This window comes from Triturus cristatus, chromosome 6 (assembly GCF_964204655.1).
Source record: "Triturus cristatus chromosome 6, aTriCri1.1, whole genome shotgun sequence".
Lineage (NCBI taxonomy): Eukaryota > Metazoa > Chordata > Amphibia > Caudata > Salamandridae > Triturus > Triturus cristatus.
The window spans coordinates 112,694,993-112,722,834 of NC_140589.1; the positions used below are offsets into that span (position 1 = coordinate 112,694,993).

The 27,842-nt window shown below is 46.9% G+C and overlaps 1 protein-coding gene across 1 annotated transcript in view; it reads left to right on the forward strand.

Annotated features, from left to right (window-relative positions):
* Positions 1-27,842, forward strand: part of LOC146816480 (exportin-5-like) — a 1,728,456-nt gene that overhangs the window by 1,005,598 nt on the left and 695,016 nt on the right. The window contains exon 18 of the mRNA XM_085610324.1: positions 7,140-7,339. Coding sequence (XP_085466450.1) covers positions 7,140-7,339 — 200 coding nt within the window. The remainder of the gene's footprint in view (positions 1-7,139; positions 7,340-27,842) is intronic.

Consider the following 27,842-nt stretch of genomic DNA (forward strand, 5'->3'; position numbering starts at 1 on the left):
AAAAAGCCATGTTTTGAGGTGTTTCCTGAAAGTTAGAAGGTCCTGGGTCTGGCGTAGCTGGAGTGGTAGAGAGTTCCAGGTTTTGGCGGCGAGGTGTGAGAAGGATCTTCCGGCGGCGGATGCGGGGGATGGTGGTGAGAGCATGGTTGGCGGAGCGTAGATGGCGTGTGGGAGCGTGGAAGGAAAGTCTGTCGTTGAGGTAGGCTGGACCGGTGTGGGTCAGGAGCTTGAAGGTGATCCTTTTCAGTACGGGTAGCCAGTGTAGGTCTCTTGAGGTGGGGGGAGATGTGGTTGCAGCGTGGGACGTCAAGGATGAGGCGGGCGGATGAAAAACAGAGAGTGCTCCGTAAGTTATTTGGGGTCCCGTATCAGTCAAACGGACCCCAAATAACTTACGGAGCACTCTGTTTTTCAGGACTCTACTGCTGCGCGTTACTATACCCTTACACGACCACTTTGTCGGAGTTATAACTGAGGTTCTTGACACTGTGTTCTAAATACTGATTGACCTTTCTATTATTCCTGTCATATATGTTAATGAACTTTAAATATTGATGCCCTGAGGAAGTCGTAGGGTGTTATTTGCCCCAAGACGAAACACGTGTTGGCTACTGCAAGGCTACTGCAATATTAAAGAAGAAAAATTTTCAACATATATGGATTGGATCTCGTCTTTAAGATAACAGCCATTGTTTTATTGAACAGTGTCTTTTCGCATTGCTCGGGAACAAATCGTTTTTGTACCTATTTCATACTACTGCAACAGATAATTGTGGCCGCCGCTAGACTTGGGACTGCTATACAATCTATGCAAAAGTGTGTAATCTGCAGCTCATATGCCTCGAACGGAATATGCTACTTACCAGTATGCATCTGTTTTTGGCATGTAGAGCTGCAGATCTACACACGCCCACCTGCCTTCCTTTATCTGTTCCAGTATTATCTTATTTAGATACACTATACAAGGGCATCTTCCTGTTTCTTACAAAGCTCCATCATTTCCCTGCTGGTGAAAAACAATCTATGGATGGAGCCGATGCCCATGCGCACTATGATCCTAAGGAGGAGTCACATACCTTGTGACTTCCAAAGACTTTCCAGGACAAAAACAAGTGCAAACATCCGGACCCAACACCAGATGGCGATCTATGCAAAAGTGTGTAGAACTGCAGCTCTACATGCAAAGAACAGATGCATACTGGTAAGTAGCATATTCCTTCTCTTCCAGGGGTATCCTCATCGGCACCAAAGACTGGAGCGCAGCCTACTCCCTAAAAGTCTTTGGCACCGACCACTTGCATGCCGAAAGAAAAGACATCGGACCCGAAACCAAAGCATTCGGAACCGAAAAAGATTTCCGCCTCCACAGCCAAGCCGAAGGACACTAAACCACCTCCCAAGGCCTCGGAGCAGAAATCCAAACCACACTCTGAAAGCGATTACCGAACAAGAAGAACTTTTTCGACCGGATGCTATCAATCCAAAACAAAAAACTATCCACATAGACCCCAAAACAGGACATGTGGCTGCTGTTCCCCACAAGAAGAGGAAGCTGGACACACCAGACTCTCCTGCAGTGCCTGTGAAGAGAAAAGACTGTGCCACTTCACCTATACGACCCTCTTCTCCTGTTCTCCTAAGCCTGTCTCTCCTCCACATTCTCCAAACCTCCACCACACTCACCACCACCACAGGATGATGATGATTTAGGGGGTGGGGGAGGCAACAATGACCCTTTCACTGACCCTGATGACGACACAGACGTACCAGAGGACGATATGGACGATTATGATGACCCAATAGATCCTCCAGACATCCCTGATCCCCAGGCATATACAACAAAGCTATCTCCCCCAGATGACAATATTGGCTTTGGTCAGCTTGTAAATAGAGCTGCTCTCTACCATGGTGTTCAGATGCATTCTGCCCCTGCAGACGAGGATTTTCTTCTAGACACCTTTGAACAGTCACAAAAGACTGTACAAACCCCGCCAGTGCTAAAAGGGTGTAATTAAACATGCCCCTGACATATTCAAGGACCCAGTGAGAGCGAGAATTCTCAATCCCAGGATTAACAAAAAATATAAATCCGCTCCCGATGATCCCACTTACATCAAGGGTCAACTACCTTTAGACTCACTAGTGGTAACGAATGCTAGAAAACGGGCCAACTCTCAGAGCTCCGGTGATGCGCCACCTCCGGGTTAAAGAGTCTAAGTTGTTAGATGCCTCTGGCAAGAGAGTTGCTGCCCAAGCAGCTAATCACTGGCAGATAGCTAACACACAGTCATTACTTGCTTGGTACGATAGGGCTCACTATGACCAACTAGAAACCCTTTTATAACATTTACCTGACCAATATAAAACCAAGGCAAATGATTTAATCCAGGAGGGCAAATTAATAACCGATGCATCAATTAAGTGTGCCCTTGATGCAGCTGACACAGCCTCTAGGGTCATTAACACTAGTGTATTACTCAGACGACATGCCTGGTTACGCATCTCAGGCTTCAAACAGGAGGTACAGACAACTATCCTCAATCAGCCGTTCAATCAAGAACAACTTTTTGGACTGGCTGTAGACACCACTCTAGAGAAAATGAAAAAGGATACGGAGACTGCTAAATCCATGGTGGCATTACAGTCTCCATCCACACGTGGTTCCTTTTGTCGCTCCTTCTATAGAGGAGCATCCAAAAATATCGGAACAGACACCACCTCTTCTTCCTACAAAAACACCAAGCAAACATCCCCCAACAGGGGATATTTTAGAGGCGGATACAGGGGAAATAACAACAAAGGGAGAGGCCGAGGTAACAACAACACTCGCGCCTCCCCCATTAATGAAAGTGACTTCCCTCCAGACCATTCCACCCCGGTCGGAGGGAGACTATCACAGTTCCTATCTGTCTGGAATTCCATCACTACAGACAAGTGGGTTAGACAAATTATCCAGTATGGTTACTGCCTGGAACTTACAGCAACCCCACCCACCATACCACCCAAACAGCATCCAAAGTCCACAGAACATCTCACACTCTTAAAACAAGAGGTTCTCTCACGTCTTCAAAAGCAGGCAATAGAACTAGTTCCCTTACAGCATCAGCGAACAGGGGTGTACTCGCCGTATTTCTTAATCCCCAAAAAGGACCGCACCCTAAGGCCAATACTCGACCTCAGACCCCTCAATCTCTACATACAGTCAGATCATTTTCACATGATCACTCTTCAACAGGTCCTCCCTTCAACAAGCTGCCTTCCTTTCCACACTAGACCTCAAGGGCAACTACTTCCACATTCCCATACACTCTGCTCACAGGAAATATCTAAGATTCATGGTGGTCGGACAACACTATCTGTTCAAAGTCCTTCCATTTGGGGTGACCTCCACACCCAAGGTGTTCACAAAGTGTCTTACAGTAGTAGCAGCACACTTGAGAAGACAACAAATCCATATCTTACCATACCTCGATGACTGGCTGATAAAGGCCAAGTTATTCAACTAGTGTGTTCATTGCACTCCTCAAACCATCCAGCTGCTACACGACTTGGGATTCACAGTTAACTACACAAAGTCACATCTTTAACCCTCACACATACATCAGTATCTAGGGGCCACATTGGACACCTCCAGAGCTCTGGTATATCTCAATCCAGCCAGGATAACCAGCATACAAACACTAATCACCAAATTTCAGCCACAGCATTCCCTCCCAGCAAGGGTATTCATGCATCTCATGGGAATGATGGCCTGTTGCATTTTTGTCGTACCTCATGCAAGACTTCAGATGCGCCCCTTACAAGAATGCCTAGCACGCCAGTGGAACCAGGCTCAAGGACAACTTACAGATCCCGTGTTGGTGGACAGCCGCACACATCTCTCTCTGCAGTGATGGAACACACAAAACCTTTCCAAAGGGCGGCCGTTCCTAGAGCCAGTTCCACAGATAGTGCTAACAGCAGACGCGTCATTTACCGGCTGGGGAGCCCATCTCCTAAACCACACAATTCAAGGCAAATGGACCACTCAACAGAAAGTGTTCCACATCAATCGCCTAGAATTACTGGAAATCTTTCTAGCATTAAAATCATTCGAAGTACATCTGCATCACAAGACTGTCCTAGTCCGGACAAACATGACAGCCATGTATTACATACAAAAACAGGGAGGCACACATTCTTTGCAGCTGGCGCAAAACATTTGGTGATGGGCCATTCCACAAAATATATACCTTCTGGCAGAACGTCTTCCAGGAGTTCACAATCAGATTGCGGATCTTCTAATTCGACAGACACAGCAGATACACAAATGGGAACTTCGTCCCCAAGTTCTTTAACCATTTTTCCAAATGTGGGGTCAACCAGACATAGATCTGTTCGCCGCAAATGCAAAATGCCTTACCTTCGCCGCCAGGTTTCCACACCCGTTGTCCAAAGGCAATGCGATATGGATGAACTGGTCAGGCAGATTTGCGTTAGCGTTTCCGCCACTCCCACTGATTCCCCTAGTAGTACACAAGCTCAGACAACAGTCTTCTGGCAGAACGTCTTCCAGGAGTTCACAATCAGATTGCGGATCTTCTAATTCGACAGACACAGCAGATACACAAATGGGAACTTCGTCCCCAAGTTCTTTAACCATTTTTCCAAATGTGGGGTCAACCAGACATAGATCTGTTCGCCTCAAAATGCCTTACCTTCGCCGCCAGGTTTCCACACCCGTTGTCCAAAGGCAGTGCGATATGGATGAACTGGTCAGGCAGATTTGCGCTCGCGTTTCCGCCACTCCCACGGATTCCCCTAGTAGTACACAAGCTCAGACAACAGTCTCTCAGGATGATCCTGGTAGCTCCCACATGGGCACGGCAACCATGGTTCACAACACTGCTAGAACTTTCAGTAGTTCCACACCAAAACCTAAGTCTCTCCCCAACGTTGCTAACGCAGAACCATGGAGATATAAGGCACCCCGATCCAGGTCAACTGAAACTGGCTCCTGAAGTCCTAGAGTTCGGTTATCTTAACCTTCCACCAGACTCTATGAACATCAGTAAACAAGCCAGACGCCCTATTAATAGAGCTTGCTATGCAGCAAAATGGAAAAGATTTGTCATATACTGCAATAACAATAACATCGATCCGCTGTATCCTTCAATCCAGGACATCATTTGCTATTTACTACACTTACAACGGTGTAATCTAGCATATTCATCCATAAGATTACACCTAGCGGCACTTGCCGCTTATTTACAAAACAGACAACACTATTTAGAGTACCTTCAATTAAAGAATTTATGGAGGGCCTTAAAAGGATAATTCCCCCCATACTGCCACCCTCTCCGGTGTGAAATTTAAATATTGTTCTTACCAGGTTCATGGGTCCCCCATTTGAACCTCTACACAAATGTGAACTGCAGTTCCTCACATGGAAAGTAGCTTTCCTTGTCGAAATTACCTCTCTCAGTAGAATAAGTGAGATTCTGGCTTTAACCATACAAGAACCATTCTTAGATATACATCGTAACAAGGTGGTTCTTAGAACAAATCCGAAATTCCTTCCCAAAGTAATCTCTGCTTTTCATCTTAACCAATCAGTTGTTACCGGTGTTTTTCCAAAACCCTGACTCTGTAGCAGAGAGAGCGCTTCACATACTTTACGTCAAAAGAGCCCTACTTTATTACATTGACAGAACTAAACCCTTTAGAAAGACAAAACAACTGTTTGTATGTAGCCTTCTCACCACCTCATAAAGGTAACCCCATCTCCAAAGCTGGGATCGCTAGGTGGAAAGTAAAATGCATTCAAATATGCTACCAGGAGGCTAAACGCACATTAACAATTCCCTCTAGAGCGCACTTAACATGCAAACTAGGGGCTTCAAAGGCATTCTTAGGGAACATTCCCTTAGATGACATAGGTAAAGCAGCAACATGGTCTACACCACACACCTTCACCAAACGCTATTGTGTTGTTGTGCAGGCTAAGCAACAGGCTTCTGTAGGCCAAGCAGTTCTTAAAACACTTTTTCAAACCACTGCAACAGATACAGGGGACCACCGCTAGGGGAGACACTGCTGTACAGTCTATGCACAGTGTACAGTCTGCAGCTCATATGCCTCGAACAGAACATCTGTTCTTGGCATATAGAGCCGCAGAGTTGTACACACCCACCCGCCTCCCCGGAACCTGTATCTGTCCAGTACTATCTTAATTAGATACATTAACATGGACATCTCCTACTGACTCCATCATTTTCCATCATGGCGAAAAACAATCTGAGGATGGAGTTGATGCCCATGTGCACTGTCGTCCAAGTGAGGAGTCACCTATCTCATGACTACAAAAGACTCTTCCAAGACAACAACTAAGTGTAAGCATCCGAGCCCAACACCAGATGGCGAAATATGCACAGTGTAAAACTCCGCAGCTCTACATGCCAAGAGCAGATGCATACTGGTAAGTAGCATTTTCCTTTTTTCTTGTCATCTTGCATCCAAGAGTTGAAATTTCTGTGTGACTCCAGCTAGAAAAGAATTGTCACTGAAAACAGTTTAACTGGTTGGGTGTGTAGTGTAGGAATGGTCCATTGTCTAATGTTACATCACATAGTGGGGGTTTAGCAATGCCTGTGCATTACTAGCAATTCCTGTACATTACTCTGATCCTCTAGCACTTTGTGAAAGGAATGATGGAATTGGGAGGATACAAATTGTCCTTTAATGGTAAGTAATTATGTAGTGCTGCGGTTTCTAATGTAGTTTAGAGAGAACTTGAATTGTATAATGTAAAGGTACAAATAAACAGAGTATTATGTGAATGTAAGTCCATCAGTGAGCTTGTTATGAGGTCACGATTTTCCATCTTCTGGAAGGAATTGGTGAACTACATGTTGCAAATATATAAATATAAAGCATGGTATATAAAGATATAAAACATGTATTAAAATACACACTGAATCTGAGATGAATGCTGGGTCATGCATGAAATGTGTGTCTTGTGAAACATAACGGAGTGTTTTTACTATGTCTAGTAGTTGGAATGATTATTTGTGAGCAGGCCAATCCCTGATCACATAATTCCAGAAAGGTTCCTAGCAGCCCTTCACTCTGTTCTATTCTGTTTTCTGTTCTGTTTTCAGCCGCACTTTCAGACACTGTTTGATAATGTGAAGCGTCTGTTGTCCAACGAGCTGTTGATGACTGGAATGGAGAAGGGTCTCTTGACAAAGTGTTTGGTGCAGCTCAGCAACCGCTTTGACAACTATGAGCGGCAGAAAGCGTTCCTGGAAGAGCTGCTGACCCCTGTAGCTGCACTCTGGCTGTCTGAGGTGATGCAATGGTAAGGCTGCCATCTCTTTAGCCTGTTGGGTAACATTAGAAAGTAGTTGTCACTGATCATGAATTAAACTCAAGCTCTCAGGTTTATGTTTAGCTTCAAACAAATTAGATTTTCCTGGAGGCTTTTTGGGATCAAGCTCTTGTGAAAAGCAACATACATCTCTTAATAGATCTTTCCCCCAGAAGCCACTGTTACATACCAAGCATCTACCCACCACCCCATCACTTCCCTAAAGGCCTTTACTTTCAATACCTTTGTGGGATTTCTTTCCTCTACTCTATTGGTTTGTCAATCCCTGTTTCTTTTTATACCCCTTAGGTCCACTATGACTATTTAACTCCTGTTCCCTTTTTTGCAGTACCTCATTATTCTTCCCTCTTATTTTACTATCTTCCATACTCTGATCCCATGTTCTTCCATCAAATAGGGGCAGATACCCATTTATCCACCTGATAACAAAAGACCTTGCTATGGTCTGTTTTCTCTTGGTTATGAGGTAGTCAGCAAGCCTTGAACAAGATTATATACAAGTTTTATCACTGATATTCTCCCCTGCAGCTAGGTATGACTTTGGACATGCCTGGTTGACAGTCTGCCCTCCACTTCCATTGAACACTGCAGTTCTGTAAACTGTTGAATCGGTGTAGGGTCTTTTCTTCCATGGATTCACTGGCAGCATTTCCCCTAGTCTTACAGTGCATTCTAATCTCAGACGTAGAGTAAGAAAACAGTAGAAAAGAAATCCATTCTCATGTATAAGTTGTGTTTCGCATTTTTACTCCCATCTGAAAATTCCTTCTTTTGAACCTTCCCAACCTCAGTTCTGTATCGTAGGATCAATTTAATGCGAAATCGGTCTTTACATGCAGACTTTTACAGCTTCTATAATGCAATAAACTAACCTTTACAAAGCAAAACCAAAGTGACATCATAGTTTTTTTTAAACATATTTGATTAATTTCCTTGATATAAACATTTCCTTCTTTTTGTCGTACATTATATCGCTTCAATGCCAATAATCCAATAAAATATTAACTTAGTTATATCAAACTCTGGTTCATCAATAGTACAATTCAATAATTTGCGCCTGTTTACTGTCCATTCTTTTTAGTATCCTTTATAATTCCAGTAGTTTAATATATACTGTATTATAACGATTATAATAATCTAGTCATCCCGTCCCCACCCACAACAGCAACAAATTAACTATGTCCCTCCCCCTCCCTATTCCGCCCCCTCCCCCGCTCACCTCTATCCTTATATTTATCGGTTTCCTTCAGCAATTAAACGTCACACAATTACAAATTTGAATCACACTTCCAGTAGTGAACACCAAACATATGATATAATAATATATCATCCTTATCTCATCTGGTATAGTAACATTTCTGCTACAGTGTCTGCGTTTCTGTCGCTATAAATTCCTCTAGCATTCCATTCCAATGAAATAGGTTTTTTTCCATCGTCCTCTCTGTTCCTCTCGTTTGAGCTCCGCTCTTTCAGCGTTACCCCACCTATCTACTTCATTGTACCAATCCAACACTGCTGGCGGTTTCGCCGCTTTCCAGCTGATTGTTATTTTTCGTTTGGCAAATATCCATGCCAGGTTTGCAAATTTACTTTCAGGGTCTCCTGTCTTACATCTAGGATTCAGTCCCGGCATGCGGTATTGAAGTGGGTCCCCCCCACCCCGGGGGGGGGGGGGGGGAACCGCATTTAATATGGTTTGTACTGCTGTCCAGTAGTGGCAGTTTTGTACAAGCCCACAGCATATGTAGCAAATTTGCATTGGAGGCATAGCATCGAGGACATCAAACTTAGTTGGCGGGGAGTCAAATAGGCTCTGTGTGTTAGCATGAGCTGTATAAATTAGAATTTTGTGTTTCTCAAAGCCTTCCTCGGGTATTCCAGTATAAGCCCCCACTCCTTGTTCCTCAATTCTCGGCCTTTGTCGGCTTTCATTTATCACGGAGTGTCTGCAGTGAAATTGCAGCATGCTATCTGATTCCCCGATATATCCATCTGGCCAGATGACTACCATTACCCATGAGGTACTGCATGTGTACTAACTCATGTGTCGGGGCTCTGTCCCTTCTGGGGCCCATGTGGCTCAAATGTACCTTACAATATTCGCATATAATAGAAATAATGTATTTGGTTTTCCCTGTTTCCTTACAAATGTATGGTGTGTCATTAGTGTATTATCCGTCACTAACATTCCCACTGTGCTCACTCCTTCTTCCACCCATCTAAATATATGTTGCGATGTTACTGTCCCTGGCGGTACAGGGAGGCCCATTAATGGGATGTTGGGAGCATAGGGAAACAATACCTTTGTATACCGACGCGCCTTCTTCCAGTACCTCAATGCAATATTTAACAATGTAGAACCATTCCTTGGGATCTTGCTTTTTGGCATCAGAAGATTGTGCAATCCGCCTGTTGCAGGGATTCTGCTCATGCACAGAACTATGCGCAGAAAACCAGGACCTCAGTGAATTGCGGTGTACCAAAAACTCACCTCAGAACCCCTTTCCGATCAGCATTAGTCTCCCATTCGTTATCCGCGTTAATCTCGGCGGTCCCAATGTATAGACAACCCGGAACAAGCGACTTGGTGTATTCTCAGGAATGGTGGGAATCAGAAATACCTGTTCGTTATTATTCTCATATCAGTCCACAACAAGAGTAAACAAAGACACTGTAAAGTTTAAAGAGTTTATTTTATAAACCTCGTGTCCTAAGATGCAGTACTTTGGCTAACATAAGCAGACAAATGATTAAAATCAAAACCATCAGCATTGTTACAATACCATAAAAAATGAAAGGAGAGATCATCTTACAAATGACAGTGGAATACAGCCACCTTCCTTTCGCTAGTAAACTAATATTATTATATTAATAAAAGGTCTCTAGGCTTGAATGGGGAACCCCATACCGTAAAGATCAGCTTAGTTGAATCACATCACAGGATCAGGTGTGCACTGCTCCTGGGAAAGCTCTTCTTCAGAATGTGTGTGTTAAGCATGCAGCCTGCAATATTAAAAGCGCTCGACTCTCAGGTATTTGCAGCTGTGTGCGTGTTATGGCTAAATAGTGGGCCAATCAACCTGAACCCAAAAACATGCACTGTCTAGCGACCCAGACTGTTTCTTTACACAATGTTCAGACAAAGGTCGCAGCTCACGGCTAGGGATGTGAACAACAGATAGTTCTCATGTGAAGAAAAGGCGAGCAAGCATTTTTCAAATAATAACATGTAACTGCAGTGTCGTGTGCAAAAGCAGAAAAAGTGGCAAGATGGCTTTCTAACATGTAACGCGGTTATGCTAACTTAGCCATGTACGTATATAAATTGCAGCCCTCACTACACCCCCTTTTCCCAATCGCGCTTAATCATGTCTATCTCTTGGAGATTGCGACCTGCAATCCAATACGCCAGCCATTGTAATTGCAATAGGCTTTCAGGTCTTGTACCCCAAACCCCCATGTTTTGTATCTAATTGCAGTTTTGATAATCCTATTCTTCTGCGTCTAGTCCCCCAGATCAATTCAATCAGTAGAGTATCCAGCGTCTTGAACATATGGGCAGGAATTATAATTGATAAGTTTGTAAAATAGTAAAGCAGTCTGCGGAGCATCACCGTTTTGGCAATAGCTACCCTCCCTGCTACTGAGAGCGGCAGGGATGCCCAGAATGGTATTTGCGCTTTAAGAGCTGTAAATTCCCGGTTCAAGTTGCCATCTAATAGGTTTCCCGTTTCTCTATATATCTGAATATCTGATAGACTCCTAGCCGCAGATTCCATAACGTAGAATTATCCCCAGGCGTGAGACTGGATCCGGAACATTTTTGCCACAGCATCTCTGCGCGCCAGGGGGCTGTACCATGCGACTCCGCCCTGACGTCCGCGGATGTGACAACAGGGAGGTCACATAAGTCCCACCCTGGCGCACTGACGTCAGTTTCCTTCTTTTCCGCGTGCAACGAGAATCCGGAGTGAGTTCCCTTGACCTGTTTTCAGGCCTCTTAACGCCTTCGCGTTGGGAACAGTGTGCAATGCCTTCGGGTTTCAAGACGTGTGCTTCTTGTGCGCGTCAGATGTCGGCGACGGACCCACACCCTATTTGTATGTGGTGTTTGGGCAAGCACCATGATTCTACGGAGTGCGACGCTTGTCAGCATCTCAAGCCAAAGTCCCGGCGGGAACGCCCAATGAAATTGCTTTCGGCCCGCTTGTCCAAATCGGTCTCGTCACAGCGTCCGTCCCCTACCTTGGAATGGTGCAGAGGCCACCGATTCCGACTGCGGCATCGTGCATCACCTAGGCCCCACAGGCGTCGCTCGCCCGCCGGTAAGTCCAGCAGCTTGCCACCGAGGTCCTGTCGTCATTCTGCAGAGGGCGCGGGTTCATCTCAAGACGTGCGCCCTCGCCCCCCTATCCGCCGTTTCCTGGTGTTGGGGTGACAAGGGCCCAAATGAAGGCCTACCCTACGGCTCTGCAGGCTTCTTTGGGCCCCCCTCCTCTTCCTGAGACGTCTGCGACTCCCTCGCCATGCGCGGGGCCTTCTGCGGACTCGCCGACCGCTTCACCCCTGGCGCCGACGAGTTTGGCTTCAGGTTTTGGATTTGTGGGGTCGTCTAGGTGCGGCCCTACAGGGTTCCCCTCTTCGACCCACGGCGTCTCTGCCTCGCCGCAAAACCCCACGAGGTTCCCTGTGGTGTCGCGGCTCGGCCCTGAGTCCCCCTCGGTCCTCTGGGCAGACGGCTGGCTTACCGGAGGCCGAGCCGACGCCTTTCCGGCACAGACTGCTTTCCTCCACCCATGGTGCCGATTGCCCCGCAGGCTTCTCCGCCTTCTCCGGAGACTCCTCTGGCCTCTCACTCGTCCATGGATCCTCCATCCTCCAGGGGCTGGCCGTTTCTTCCCCCAGCAGGGCACGGGCAGCTTATTTTGCAACCTTCGCTCACGGAAGAGTTGCTCTCCCCCTGCGACGCCCTACAGAGGCGAGTGTTGCCTTTGTCAGGGCCATCTCCACAGCCACCGGCATTTTGCAATTGGGCAACCCGGTCGCTCCACCCCCAAAGGACCAATTGTTGGAGGTTCTCCTCTAGGGCTCTGGTGGAGGGGAGCCGCTTCTTCCATTTGAAGCTTCGCTCCACAACTCTCTTCTGGGGGCGTCCTGCTACGGGGGATCCGGTGCCCCAGAAGCTTCTCCACCGCCACCGTCCTGCCCCGCACGATCCAGTCTGCCTTTTTTCCCACCCCTCTGCCCAGGGCCCTGTACTGCAGACTGCTTTTCCTTTCTTGCCTTCAGTGTTGCTCCCTCTGTCCCGGGAAGCCCAGTGGTTGGACTCCTGGGGGGCGTAACATTTTCGCTTCCAGTAGTGCTGCTCTGCGGGTGCTCAACACACTGTGTGTTGGCCAGGGTTACCTCCGACCTATGGGATTCCCTTCTGTCTCGCACCTCCCACAAAGGTGCCCGCGCTGATCTGCGGCACCATGTGTGAGATGGTCGGGAGTTAGCTGCATTTATTCTCCATTCGGCCTTGGATGTTTCTGATTCTCTCGCCCGTGCTATGGCGAGTTCTGTAGCCCTCCCGCGCCATGCTTGTTTGTGGGATAGCGTCTTTCCGGAGAATATTCGGGAGCGTCTTGTTGACCTGCCGTTTGATGGGATTCTTTTATTTAACACCCACGCGGACTCCGCTATTCAACGACTCCTTGCGGGGCTCCGTCCTCCTCCCCCTTCGTAAGCTTCGGATTGTTGGTCCTCAGGTGTCTTATGGGAGGCGTTCCTTTCTCTTTGGGCCTAGTGTTTTGGTTGGCCCGTCTGTGTGATGTGTGTGGCTTGGAATGCCTTCAGGGTCTTTAAGTTGTCCCCTCTGTTCTTTTTGGCTGCTGGTACAGCCCTTCAGCTTTGTGGTATGTGAATTTTGGCTGTTAGTGAAGCCGTGCAGGTCCTCAGGTTGGACCGTCTGTCTTTTTTGTTTGGCTGATTGGTAAGCCGCCTGTGGTGATACCCACAGGTCTTTTATGTTCTTGACCTCTACTGCGGGTTTCCTTAAGAGGTGTTCCCCTGTTTTGTTTTGGGACGTGTCATACCCTAGGTGGGTTACTTGTTGGCTATTGTATAGCGCTGTCCTAAGCTGGGTGGGTGTGGATACCTTCTTGCGCTCCTTGCGTTTCCTGGCACCACTGTATACCGGTTGGTGCCGTCTTTTTCTTCCGCCTTAGCGCAGCTTGCGCTACTCCAGGTTCTGTCCTGCTTAGTATCCAGTGGTGTGTCTATCCTTCTACAGGGCTTGCCTGTCGTCCAATTTACCCTTTGTTCCTGCGGGATATCTGCTTCTGTGCGTTTTGCCTTTCCTCTTCAGCCTCTGGCTCGCCAGACCGCCTGTTGTCATGCCGTGTTCGGCGTCGTGTCTTGTTGTTTCCACCTTATTATCTGATGTTTAGGCCTGGTTCTCTGCCTGGTGTTCCGGGGGGGCTCGGATATTCCTGGTGTCCTCCTATATTCTGGTTGCCGGCTTTGGATCTGTGCTACATATTTCTCGCTTCCCGAGGGTCGCTTCCCCCTTCCTCCCTTCCCCCGGCTGTTTCTTGTGGGGTTCTTCTCCTCTTTATCTTCTGGCTGGTCCCACTTCTGTTCGTGGGCCTGGTTGTGCCTCTGGGATGGTCCTTCTCTGAGGCTTGTTCTGGGTTTCCCTGGTCTCTGCCTTCGTCTTGCGCTCGGCTTGTTCTGGGCACACTACTTCATGGTATTTACCAGCTGCCTGCTGCACAAGCCTGGTCGTTATGGTCCACCTCTGTGGGCCTCTGCGTGTACCCGTGTGCTCCGGTCCCTTGCTTGTTGGTGCTTTGTGCAACTGTGTCTTCCTTTTCACGTATGCGCTAATCGGCTGTGGGAACATTCCTGCCTTGTCCCCTGCTTCGGGGCTGATGCCTGTTCAGCTGTCCCCTTCGCTGAGTGTGTTCTGCTGCTGCGGGCTCTGCCTCCATTCCACCTCTTCTCCTTGGATTTTGCGGGTGGTTCTTTTCTTCCTTTGGTGCTCTCTTGGTGCCGCCTGTCCCCCCGGGTTTTCTGGCGGACGCCCTTTGCCCCTCTGGTAGGCTTGTAGTATCCTGGCCTTCCCTCCTCCTTGTTCTTGCTGCCTTCTGCTTGGTGGGGGCTGGGCGGTCCTTCCTGTCACCCTGACACATCCCTAGTTGGGGCCTTGTGTTCTTCCAAGCGGGTGAGGTTCTCTCGCAAAACCCTCCTCCCCTCAGGGTATGGCTAGGGTATCTATTCAATGTTGAGGAATGTGCGGCTAGTAGTCTCTATCAGATGTACAAGTTAGTTACCTTTGGTAACGATGTATCTGGTAGATGATTGTAGCCGCAGATTCCTTCACGGCCCGCCCTTCCTCCCCGTTCTGCGAGGACCTTTCAGCTTTGTCTTCTGCACTCGCCTCCCTCCACTTTGTCTTCTGCGAGTGCCCTCTTCTGCTTCCTCCCTGGCAGGATGCTTTGTTCTGTTTATTTGTTCCACTCCTTCCTTTCTGGTAATTGGATGGTAGGTTCATGTGTACCGCATCCCTCCACCCTGGTTCCTCCAGTGTGGGGCCTACTCCTAATCTTCTCCCCTTTTTCATTGCTTGGGGTTTCTGACTTCTCTGCAGTCCCCTGGGTTGGGGTCTCTTGGCTGTGATGGTGTTGTCTTGCGGTAATTTGTCGTTACTTCTCTGTTCCAAACTTGTTGCCCTTCACTGTTATAGATTGTGGTTGTAGTCTTTCTGTCATCCGCCACAACATTTTTCACATGTTTTTCTGCCTCCACGGAGGATGTTGCCTTCGCTTTGCAGAGTTGCTTCTCAGAGAGGTGCTCTGCTCATTCCCTTTCCTGCCTTTCAGTAACACAGTGCTTGACACTGTCCCTAATGGTGCTGTTCCTCACCATTTGTTTCTTCCCCTTCTGTGTCATTGATTTTTTTCGCACACTGTTCCTATACTCTCACAGTTTTGTTTGTGATGGCTCCGCGGTGTGGCGCGGAAAAGTTCTCTGAAGTAAACTGACGTCAGCGCGCCGGGGTGGGACTTCTGTGACCTTGCTGACGTCACGTCTGCGGATGACGTCAGGGCGGAGTCGCGTGGTACCGCCCCCCGGTGCGCAGAGATGCTGTGGAATTTTTTTTCCGGATCCAGTCTCACGCCTAGGGATAATTCTACGTTAAGGAATCTGCGGCTAGAATCGTCTCTTACAAATACATCGTTACCGAAGGTAAGTAACTTGTACGCCAAGGTATCTAAAGGTGACTGCTGCTGTTTGGAACGTCCAGTGCCCAAATCGCAGTAGGTCTGCTTGAGTGGTGTCTGCAAAAAGGTACGCGTATGATTTGGTCTCGTTTATTGATATCCCAGACAGTAGTTGGAATTTATTAAATATTGTGGAAATTGGTTCATGATCCAATTTAAGATCATTAAAATATAATATTAAATCATCCGCATATGCAGAGATAAGATGCGTGTCGTTTCCCAGTCTTATTCCTTTGTGCGTCGCAATGGTACATAATTTTATAGCTAGCAGTTCGAGAGCTAGTATGAATAATAAAGGTGAAAGATTACACCCTTGTTGAGTGCCTCTCGCTACTGTGTATTGTTGTGAAATATGAGCATGTGCTGTGGGGTTTGTATATAGGAGGCTTACCCATCTTACCTAAGCATCTGGTAGTCCAAATATCAAGAGAGCACGAAGCATGTAGCTCCAGTGTAGCGAATCAAATGCCTGGCGTAAATCTAGAGATGCACAGCCCTGCGTGTTGACTGTTAAAGTTGCTTGCGTCATGACCTGGTGTAGTCGTCTTAATATTAAGGGCCGTGCATCTGCCAGTACAAACCCACACTGATCTCATATGTATTAGTTTGGGTATAAGTCGGATGACTCTGTTTGTTAATAACTTGCTTAAAATCTTATAATCCATGTTTAACAGTGATAAGGGGCGATATCCTGCCATATCTTTTCTGTCCCTTCCCGGTTTCAGCAGTGAAACCACTACTGCCTGCATTGTGGTAGGGAGCCCGTGTCTAGCGAGACTTCATATAGGTTCTGTAAGTGAGAAACCAGAACGCGGAATACACTGCGTAAAACTCTATTGATAATCCGGCCATACCAGGGGTTTTGTTGCGGTGAAGTTGTTTGATCGCTGCCCTAATTGCCGCTTTTGTTATGGGCTTTTCTAATTCGCCCTGTTGATCTGCCATTAATTGTGGGAATCGTAAATCCTTAAAGAAGATCACATAGTCAGCTTCACACGGCTCCGCCGCAGCTGCATATACTGTCGCATAATAAGTTTTAAAAACTGTGTTTATCTCTAATTGAGTGTGGACAGGGGGTCCCTCTGGAGGTGGTAATTTCAGTGATAGGGGCTATTCCCGGTGTCTTTGATAATCCTAGCGAGAAGTAAACCCGCCCTGTCTGCATCTGCGTGTTTCTTTTGTGTGTATGCGCGATAATCGATAGTGCGGAGCGCCTCCAGAAGTTCTGCATGCTTTATTTTAGCTTCTTGTATTTTTTCCCTATTTGGGTCATTTGTTGTTGCCTCTCACTCCAGTTTGCCTAGGCTATTCTCAACTGCAGCCAGCTCTTCGGCGAATGGAGAACGGGCCCTTACTCATGCACTTATGGAGGTCCCCCGTATTACAATTTTAAATGCGTCCCATTCCAGTTGACGTCTGCTAGCAATGCCTGTATTTTCTGCAAAATAATAGATAATTGCTGCGGATAGGGAGCTGTGAAACACCGGATCTTCGAGAAGCGAAGGTTGCAATTTCCAAGTAGGAATTGGTGTGGGAATCTTCCCCCATCTTAGTGTAACTTCAAGAGGATTATGATCCGATAAAGTTTTACCTAAGTATGTGGTATCTATTACATTGGTAACTAAACTCGTAGAACAGAAAATTCTGTCTATGCGTGTGTGTAGTCCATGTGGTGGTGAAAAAATTAGTATCCTTTACGATCAGGGTGTCGTTTATGCCATACAGCATCAATGCACCAACCCTCTGCCCATCCCGAGTGCGTCTGCCTGTTTTTTGCAACCAGTGCCCTGTAGTGGAGGGTATGACCGATCTAGTCCCACATCTAATACTGCATTGAAGTCCCCGCCCCAGAACCCCGGGGTAAGTATCCCATCCCGTCAGTACATTGGTAAGTATGCCTAAAAAATTGCCTTGCTCTGAGCTCGGCGCATATACACTGCCCAGTACTATATGCTCCGCATCTAATATGCCATGTAGTAGCACATATCTACCATTCAAGTCTATTTTGTGTTCTTACGGTGTAAAAGGAACACCACTTCTTATCCATATCGCAGCCCCACGAGCAAATGCAGAGTAGGATGTGAAAAATAATTGTCCACTTCTTTTGTAATTTAAGGGCTGTTGCAGGGATTCTGCTCATGCACAGAACTATGCGCAGGAAACCAGGACCTCAGTGAATTGCTGTGTACCAAAAACTCACCTCAGTACCCAGAACCCCTATCCGACCAGCATCAGTGTCTCATTCGCTCTTCATACCATATAGAAGCTACCAATAATTAGACAACCCAGAACAAGCGACTTAGAGTACTCTCAGGAATTGTGGGAATCCGAAATACCTGTTCGTTATTATTCTCATATCAGTCCACAACCAGAGTAATCAGAGACACAGTAAAGTTTAAAATGTTTATTTTATAAACTACGTGTCCTAAGATGCAGTACTTTGGCTAACATAAGCAGACACATGATTAAAATTAAAACCATCAGCATTGTTACAATACCATAAAAAATGAAGGGAGAAATCAGATTACAAATGATAGTGGAATACAGACACCCTTCCTTCACTAGTAAGCTAGTATTATTAGACTAATAGAAGGTCTCTAGGTTTGATGGGGAACCCCATACCAGAAAGATCAGCTTAGGTGAATCACATCACAGGATCAGCTTTGCTGTGCGCCTGGAAAAGGTCTTCTTCAGAATGTGTGTCTAATGCATGCAAACTGCAATAATAAAGGCTCTCGACTGTCAGATATTTACAGCTCTGTGCGTGTTATGGCTAGAGCGTGGGCCGATCAACCTGAACTCAAAAACATACATTGTTTGGTAGCTTAGACTGTTTCTGCACACAATGTTCAGACCAAGGTCGCAGTGCACGTCTAGGGATGTGAACAACAGACAGTTCTCATGTGAAGAAAAGGCAAGCAAGCAGTTTTCAAATAATATCTATCTGCAGTGTCATGTGCAAAAGCAGCAAAAGTGACAAGATGGCGTTTCTAACATCTAAGACGCTTATGCTAACATAGCAATGTATGTATCTAAAACGCTGCCTCCACTACAGGGCCTCTGTGTGTGCAAGATGGGATTCTTGAAGAAAATCAATGTGCGCCCTTCTAGGATTGAGTTGTACAAGTATTCAGTGTCTCTTGTGCACTGAGCCAAGACCCCGTACATTCTAGGACAGATAGGTGTATTTACCAGGTTGAGCCATTTGTCTTTGTGTGATGTGGTGTGGTAGCGTGTTGGGCGCTTGGCCCTTCTTGCTGACTATCCTTAGGATGAGCTGTAGCTGAATCTGTGTGTATATACCCCCGATAACGCTCAATACCAGGTTCCCCTTCGAAACACTTGAGGACCAAACAATGAAAACAAGTTCAACATGAATCTTGTAAACTCTAAAGCATAGTGCAGTCGCCACGGGGAAGTGGTAACCATCAGTCTCTTAACGTGCATGATATAACACACATTAACATATGTGGTGCCCCCGTTCAAGCCCCATCTCATTAAGATTACAATATACACTGTGACCATCCATAAACCTATTACAAAACTGCTTCATACTCATCTGTCTGAGCAGCAAGCCAACATGGGGTATTCTCAGCGCTTAGCCCAAATAGTAATTTGCAGTCTGCGGGGTGACCATGGGGAACAACGCCAAACTGTTTTCAGATTCCGAGTGTACACTGGTGTCCTCTGATGAATCAGCAGTCAGCAATAGATGTCGCATCTTGTTCCGTCATTTCCGCTGCCGTTTGTAATGTGTCCTTTTGGCTTACTGAGATCTGTTCCGGGGTAGGATTTAGATGAGGGACTGGTCGGGTTTTCTGGTTGTTCATTTTTGCTCACCCTAATCTGTGTGATTGAGGTTGACGCCGTTGACTTGCTTGGGATGATTCCTGTGATGCATTTGGTGTCAATGTAATTTCTGCCCATTCCACTGCCTCTTCTGGGTTGTCAAAAAACAAGGCTTTCTGTCAATATATAGCCTTCAAGTGGACAGGAAAGAGATGCGCATATTTTAGATTTTGGGTTTGAAGCGTCTTTTTTACATCTTGAAATGTGGCTCTTGCCTTCTGCACCGCTATAGTAAAGTCCGGATACAGTGAAATATGTTTGTTTTTCATATTGAATTGGAGCATTTTCCTGGGCACACGTAGGATCGTGTCCTGGTCTTTATAGTTCAGTATGCACGCTATGATCGGTCTAGGTGGCGCACAAGGGGTTGGAGGCCTTGGTGGTACTCTGTGCGCCTGCTCCACACTATACAACTCTGTAAGTCCCGTCTGTGCAACATGATCCCTTAGCCATGTGTCTATGAATTGAGTGGGATTGGTACCTTCGCTCCGTTCCAGGATTCAGATATTGTTGCGGCGGGATCTTCCTTCTGCATCATCCACCCTGTCTTGTAACCCCACCAGTTGCTGCCGTAGCTGTTCTATTTGGGAAGCGTGGGTTTGTTGTTGCGGTGCCATGTCATCTAGCATCATTTTGTTATTTGTAACCTTTTCTGCCAGTTTTGCGTGGTTCGCCTTAAACAAAGTAAAGCTAGTGGTCAAAGTACCTATCTGTGTTTCGATAGCTATGCGAGATTTCCTGATTTCTTTCTGAATCAGATCTAGCTTGACAGTCAGGGTTCCAGGTTCCGTAGGTGGCACCACGTCTTGATCAGAGCTTTGTGTTTGATCGTTAGTGAATGCAGGCCCCATCTCCTCTGAAGGTTGGGTGTCCAGCTGCTTGGTTTTTGTGCGCCCCATTTTTGGCTTGGTCTGCCGTATATGTTATCCCCTGGTCGTATGGGCGCTGAGTGTGCTTTCCTTGTTGCAGTTTTCTCTGTCCCTTGTGGATCACGTGCAGGTTACCACTGGTGCACTCTATCCCTCACCTTTCTCCAGTGATCTATGGTCTAGTTAGACCCCAGTAAGTCATACTATGTGGTTATTATCTGTGCTTTCGTTGATGCCTTCCACCACAGCTTTTGGGTCTGAATGCTCTATGTAAAGGGCAATGCGGTATTTAATTGTGTTCTGGCGCAATGGACGTCTGTATCAGGGAAAGTGGCCCCTCATTCTGTACTGGCGCCATGCGTGTCTCAACTTCTTGCCCCTGCCGCATCCGTAGGAGTACTGCACCCACTGCATATACTAATGTGTTCGTGCTACCAAACTATACCATCCTCACTGTAGATCCAGCATGCCCCTTGTTTGCATGGGGTAGATCACCTCTAAGGGGTACTCTGCAGCCAAGTCTTTAATATAGGCCTTAATGTGAAAGAAAACACGTTGAACAAAACTCTCTTGTCCGCCTCCCACATTCGGGATCTGTTCACGCTTTGCTACGCAACGCAGTTCAGTGGCATTAGCTAGGGTCAATCTGTACTTTAGTATAATTGCAGGCGCTTATATATTCCTGTGGCCCCCAGTATCAGTATTGTTGCGGCGTATATCACACATGCGAAGGCCCGTTGCTGTTAAGGCGGTTCTTTAGAGGATATGTTTGTATTTCAATCCCGGGAGGCCTACACCCGCCATCTTGCCTTCCTTATCAGATCGCCCCGTACCTGTAGCCCGTTTTTCCCAGGGCGTGCGACGTCTTCCTCTCGTCAGTGGGCAATTTGGGAGATAATCGGGTTTAGTGTTCTCCGCTGCCGTCGTTCCTGCACTTTTACCCGATGTCCGGGGTGTTCTTAACTGTGCCGGCAGGTCTTCTTGCCGTCAGCTGCTGCGTAGTTGGACGAGTCACCGTCCCTCCTCCACCAAATATCTGTGTAGGCTCGTTATTTTATCGTCGCTGCACACTCCAGCGTTTCAGCCGCCCAGTACACTGCGTACCGAGTGCAGATGGTCACACAGTGTCCGTATTATTGCTAGCGTTTCGGGGCTTGGCGCGGAGCTCCGCTAGTTAGCATCCGCCATGCTTGGCGGTTAGCCAGGCCCTCTCGTGACATCATAGTTAGGTATGATAAAATCTTAGCTGATGTTAAAACCTTGAAATTCTCTGAAAGAAACAAAAATTAAAAGTAATGTTATACTTAGGTGTTGAAATACAATAAACACTAATATTTGAAAAACAAACAAACACTGAAATGCACCAGTTATAATTTGATTAGCTAACTTAGGCCCCCTTCATGCACTGCTTATGTGATACATATTGCATCCCTCATGCCATGTTAAATTACATCTTTATTGACATCACTGTTAACACCATAGTCACATACAGCATGAGCATACATGTGTGGGTTTATAGCATTGTAACAGCTTAAGGCTTGCAGGTAAATGTATGTTCGAGGCATATGAGCTGCAGATTACACACTTTTGCCTAGATCGCCATCTGGTGTTGGGTCGACACGGTAACCCAGCCTGCGCTTGTGTCTTTATATTTTGCGCTTTAATCCTTCGAACCAGTGCTTGAAATTGAATTTTTAATTTCCCCGTTTTTTGCTGCATTTAATTTTCGATTTATTGGGTGTTTCCCTGTTTTTAACTTCTTCTCCACATACCTGCACCATAAAATTTACTGGATCACCGCGATTTCTGCGGGTCCCCTGCCCGGTAGATTGGACACTCAGTGCCATCTTGGGGGTGGTAGGGACGGATAGCGGGCGCCATCTTGTGTTGCGTTCTAGCAGCTAGGCTGCCGCGCAAGATGTTTATTTAAGGCGACAAGGCGAACGGTGAAGCCTCAACACGGTAACCCAGCCTGCGCTTGTGTCTTTGTATTTTGCGCTTTAATCCTTCGAACCAGTGCTTGAAATTGAATTTTAAATTTCCCCGTTTTGTGCTGCATTTAATTTTCGATTTATTTGGTGTTTACCTGTTTTTAACTTCTTCTCCACATACCTGCACCATAAAATGTACTGGATCACCGCGATTTCTGCGGGTCCCCTGCCCGGTAGATTGGACACTCAGTGCCATCTTGGGGGTTGTAGGGACGGATAGCGGGCGCCATCTTGTGTTGCGTTCTAGCAGTTAGGCTGTCGCGCAAGATGTTTATTTAAGGCGACAAGGCGAACGGTGAAGCCTCGACACGGTAACCCAGCCTGCGCTTGTGTCTTTGTATTTTGCACTTTAATCCTTCGAACCAGTGCTTGAAATTGAATTTTAAATTTCCCCGTTTTGTGCTGCATTTAATTTTCGATTTATTTGGTGTTTCCCTGTTTTTAACTTCTTCTCCACATACCTGCACCATAAAATTTACTGGATCACTGCGATTTCTGCGGGTCCCCTGCCCGGTAGATTGGACACTCAGTGCCATCTTGGGGGTTGTAGGGACGGATAGCGGGCGCCATCTTGTGTTGCGTTCTAGCAGTTAGGCTGTCGCGCAAGATGTTTATTTAAGGCGACAAGGCGAACGGTGAAGCCTCGACACTGTGGTAAATAATTTAATTACCGGGACTTAATTTGATACAGAAAAATAATAAATATAGCTCAGTAATATAAGAGGCAAAATCCGTGATATTAGAGGTTCGGAATGGGCTTTATTCCAATGGACGATTCGAATCGTTGACTCCAGGTTCCATCACCACGGAGGTTCAGGAAGTGAAGTACATACTTTATTGATAAGTAATTACTTTTATACAATAGGCATTACAGTGAAGCAAATGCAGGAGGCGTAACAATTGATAATAGAGATAAAACATACATGCGTAGCCAAAGTGGGCGTAACTGGGTGTAACTAAAGAACGTCATCAGGTATGATGTCATAATAGGGTGGTTCCATGAAAGAATTTCGCAATGTCAGCAGAAATACTTGGCAGAAATGCGCGCGCAGCAGCATGACGTATGATTGACGTGCGACTAGGGGGTGAAGGGGATTTGACATTTAACTCTACATGTGGCGACAGATGTCTGGAGGGTCAAGTCAACCTTATCCCAAATCATATCTAACATCCTATGTTTAAAGAACTATGTTATCCAAAAGAGAGGTCTCTTAGAGTAGAATCTTATTCTATACTGACTATACTGACTGTTAGTGCGTGTATAAGCGTCTAAGTGTCTACACTAGATGCGAGGGCAGAAGTCTTCCATAATAATAGGGCTATGAATTACTTGCATAAAGACAGAGAAGCCGGGCCTTTGCTCGGTAGCTGGAAGAATGTTTACTTAAACTACTAGACAGGAATGCATTGGGCAGGGAGCGGAGCAGATAATTTCGAAGGTGAAATACAGTTTTTGGCAGGCAACAAGCTGATGTCAGGCACCGTGAGCCGCGCAGAGAATGAGGACAAAGTTCATGGATACAGATGCAGGCTCAGACTGGAGCTCTCAGAGGCAGAAGGCAGGAAAAGCTTGATGGCAAAATCAGGGCCTACTCGCCTGAACTGTAAAATGGCATAAGTGAACCATATAAAGCCGGTGGCCTTTCGTACTTAGGAATGGAATATCCGGCCCATTCATGGCGGATCTGAAAGAGGACATGTTAACGGTGGACGCGTCTTCATAACTGGAACTGGAGGGAACATACATGTACTTGTGATTTATACATGAAACCGTTGGGGTCCAAGATAGGGGACATAACTGATCAGAAAAATCCATATTTCCACAACACGGTAACCCAGCCTGCGCTTGTGTCTTTGTATTTTGCACTTTAATCCTTCGAACCAGTGCTTTAAATTGAATTTTTAATTTCCCCGTTTTGTGCTGCATTTAATTTTCGATTTATTTGGTGTTTCCCTGTTTTTAACTTCTTCTCCACATACCTGCACCATAAAATTTACTGGATCACTGCGATTTCTGCGGGTCCCCTGCCCGGTAGATTGGACACTCAGTGCCATCTTGGGGGTTGTAGGGACGGATAGCGGGCGCCATCTTGTGTTGCGTTCTAGCAGTTAGGCTGTCGCGCAAGATGTTTATTTAAGGCGACAAGGCGAACGGTGAAGCCTCGACACTGTGGTAAATAATTTAATTACCGGGACTTAATTTGATACAGAAAAATAATAAATATAGCTCAGTAATATAAGAGGCAAAATCCGTGATATTAGAGGTTCGGAATGGGCTTTATTCCAATGGACGATTCGAATCGTTGACTCCAGGTTCCATCACCACGGAGGTTCAGGAAGTGAAGTACATACTTTATTGATAAGTAATTACTTTTATACAATAGGCATTACAGTGAAGCAAATGCAGGAGGCGTAACAATTGATAATAGAGATAAAACATACATGCGTAGCCAAAGTGGGCGTAACTGGGTGTAACTAAAGAACGTCATCAGGTATGATGTCATAATAGGGTGGTTCCATGAAAGAATTTCGCAATGTCAGCAGAAATACTTGGCAGAAATGCGCGCGCAGCAGCATGACGTATGATTGACGTGCGACTAGGGGGTGAAGGGGATTTGACATTTAACTCTACATGTGGCGACAGATGTCTGGAGGGTCAAGTCAACCTTATCCCAAATCATATCTAACATCCTATGTTTAAAGAACTATGTTATCCAAAAGAGAGGTCTCTTAGAGTAGAATCTTATTCTATACTGACTATACTGACTGTTAGTGCGTGTATAAGCGTCTAAGTGTCTACACTAGATGCGAGGGCAGAAGTCTTCCATAATAATAGGGCTATGAATTACTTGCATAAAGACAGAGAAGCCGGGCCTTTGCTCGGTAGCTGGAAGAATGTTTACTTAAACTACTAGACAGGAATGCATTGGGCAGGGAGCGGAGCAGATAATTTCGAAGGTGAAATACAGTTTTTGGCAGGCAACAAGCTGATGTCAGGCACCGTGAGCCGCGCAGAGAATGAGGACAAAGTTCATGGATACAGATGCAGGCTCAGACTGGAGCTCTCAGAGGCAGAAGGCAGGAAAAGCTTGATGGCAAAATCAGGGCCTACTCGCCTGAACTGTAAAATGGCATAAGTGAACCATATAAAGCCGGTGGCCTTTCGTACTTAGGAATGGAATATCCGGCCCATTCATGGCGGATCTGAAAGAGGACATGTTAACGGTGGACGCGTCTTCATAACTGGAACTGGAGGGAACATACATGTACTTGTGATTTATACATGAAACCGTTGGGGTCCAAGATAGGGGACATAACTGATCAGAAAAATCCATATTTCCACAACACGGTAACCCAGCCTGCGCTTGTGTCTTTGTATTTTGCACTTTAATCCTTCGAACCAGTGCTTTAAATTGAATTTTTAATTTCCCCGTTTTGTGCTGCATTTAATTTTCGATTTATTGGGTGTTTCCCTGTTTTTAACTTCTTCTCCACATACCTGTACCATAAAATGTACTGGATCACCGCGATTTCTGCGTGTCCCCTGCCCGGTAGATTGGACACTCAGTGCCATCTTGGGGGTGGTAGGGACGGATAGCGGGCGCCATCTTGTGTTGCGTTTTAGCAGCTAGGCTGTCGCGCTAGACCTCTATTTAAGGCAATGATGCAAGCGCGCAGCGTTGGCGCGCAGCGGGCGCGCTGCGTTCGAGGCATGTGGGCTGCTGAATTCATATCTGTGCATAGATTGCCGCCTAGTGTTGGGTCCGGATGTTTGCACGTTGTTGTCCTGGAAGAGTCTTCGAAGTATCCGGAGATAGGTGACTCCTCCCCTGGACCACAGTGCGCATGGGCATCCTCTCCATCCTCAGATTGTTTTTTTCCGCCATTGGGTTCGGATGTGCTTATCTTGACTCAAGTTAGGAAAATTTAGTTTTCAGGCCAAAAGGCCTTTAGTTTTCGTCGGTACTGTTCCCGATCGGTATTGACAGTTTACTGGTTAGTTTAGCGACTTTAACAACTTTTTCGGATCCATTATATCCGACCATCGACCCTACATCGACGATGGAATCGAGGACCCCATTCAAGCGGTGTCCTGTTTGCCACGCGAAATATCCCCATATCGACGTCCACCCGGTGTGCAACAAATGCCTCTCACCGGATCACGATGAAGCGAAATGTATGGCCTGTGCCCGATTCAGATCCAAGAAGACTCTACGGAATCGACGAGCCGCGAGACTTGAAGCGCAGCAAGCGGCACCGGCCCCGACCAACATCTTCAGCACCGAGGACGAAGATGTTGAAAGCGTGGAAAACATACCCTCCAGCCCCGCTTCCGAACACGGTTCCAGATCGGAAGACGTAGATGAAGAGCTTTTTCACAGGGAAGAAGCCGACGATGAGGTAGGAGACTACGATGAGGCCTTAGGGGCCGAAGAAGGTAGCTCTGGTGACGAGCAGGGCCTACCCGTCCAAACAGAAGATATCCCAGTGCGTCAGTCTATGGCTCCGGTCGAGGGATCGCCTTCGGGCCTTACCCAAGACCAATCCCGCAGTTCCTCGGCCCCGCCCTCTGGCCCGGCCTCGGACATCCAGCAAGAGCCATTATTACCCAAAAAGACTGGTATCCCTTCCACGAAACCGAAACCAATCGTCGCACCGGTTCAACAGAAACCGAAAGTGAAAATAACACTGGTCGGCTCGAGGACCACCACACCTTCGACGCCAGACAAACCCGTCGGCTCCGACCGCACCAAAAGGGACTTCGGGGCTGAACTCGTTGCAGCCGATGTCGGCGCCGACCCGAAGAAAAAGGCCATCGGTACCGCCAAAGCGCCTCGGCCCCCGGCACCGAAACAATCGGCATCGACCACCAAGGTTAAAATAGCCGCTGCATCGCAATCCACCTCGAAAGCAGCAACTACGGTCCAATCATCGACGCCGTCGACAGCTACTACCTCTCCTCGACTCGATGACCCTGTGGCTCCAAAGAAGTCCACACCTGCCTCTACGGAACCACTCGGCGCCAAAGAACCGTCGGCGTTCCAGGTGCGACAAGTTCAGGCGTCCTTGCAACGCATCAGAGAAAAGGCAGCCCTCCAGGCCACGTCGGGCTCCGAGCCGAAAAAGGCTCAAAAGGCACCTTCGGCACCGACAAACATCACCTTTGGTTTGCCGCCATCCACGGCGCCGAAACTCTTCGAGATCAGAACACGTGTCACCCAGACAAGGCCCCCGTCTACTGAACACTCTCCTACTGGGACATCACCGTCCCACTTCATCGACGCCGACACCGGCAGGCTCATGCTCCGAAAGCGGAAGATCACTTCCGAGCAGGCTTTGGACTCTTACAGGATCCCGCTAAAGCAAAAACTGCCGGCAGAATCGGAACCCGTTCTTTATGAACGCCTCCACACCTCTTACCCAGACCCACAGTCTTTCTCTCCGACCCACTCCGACACGGATGCAGTAGAGGACTACATGGGTGACGACACCACCT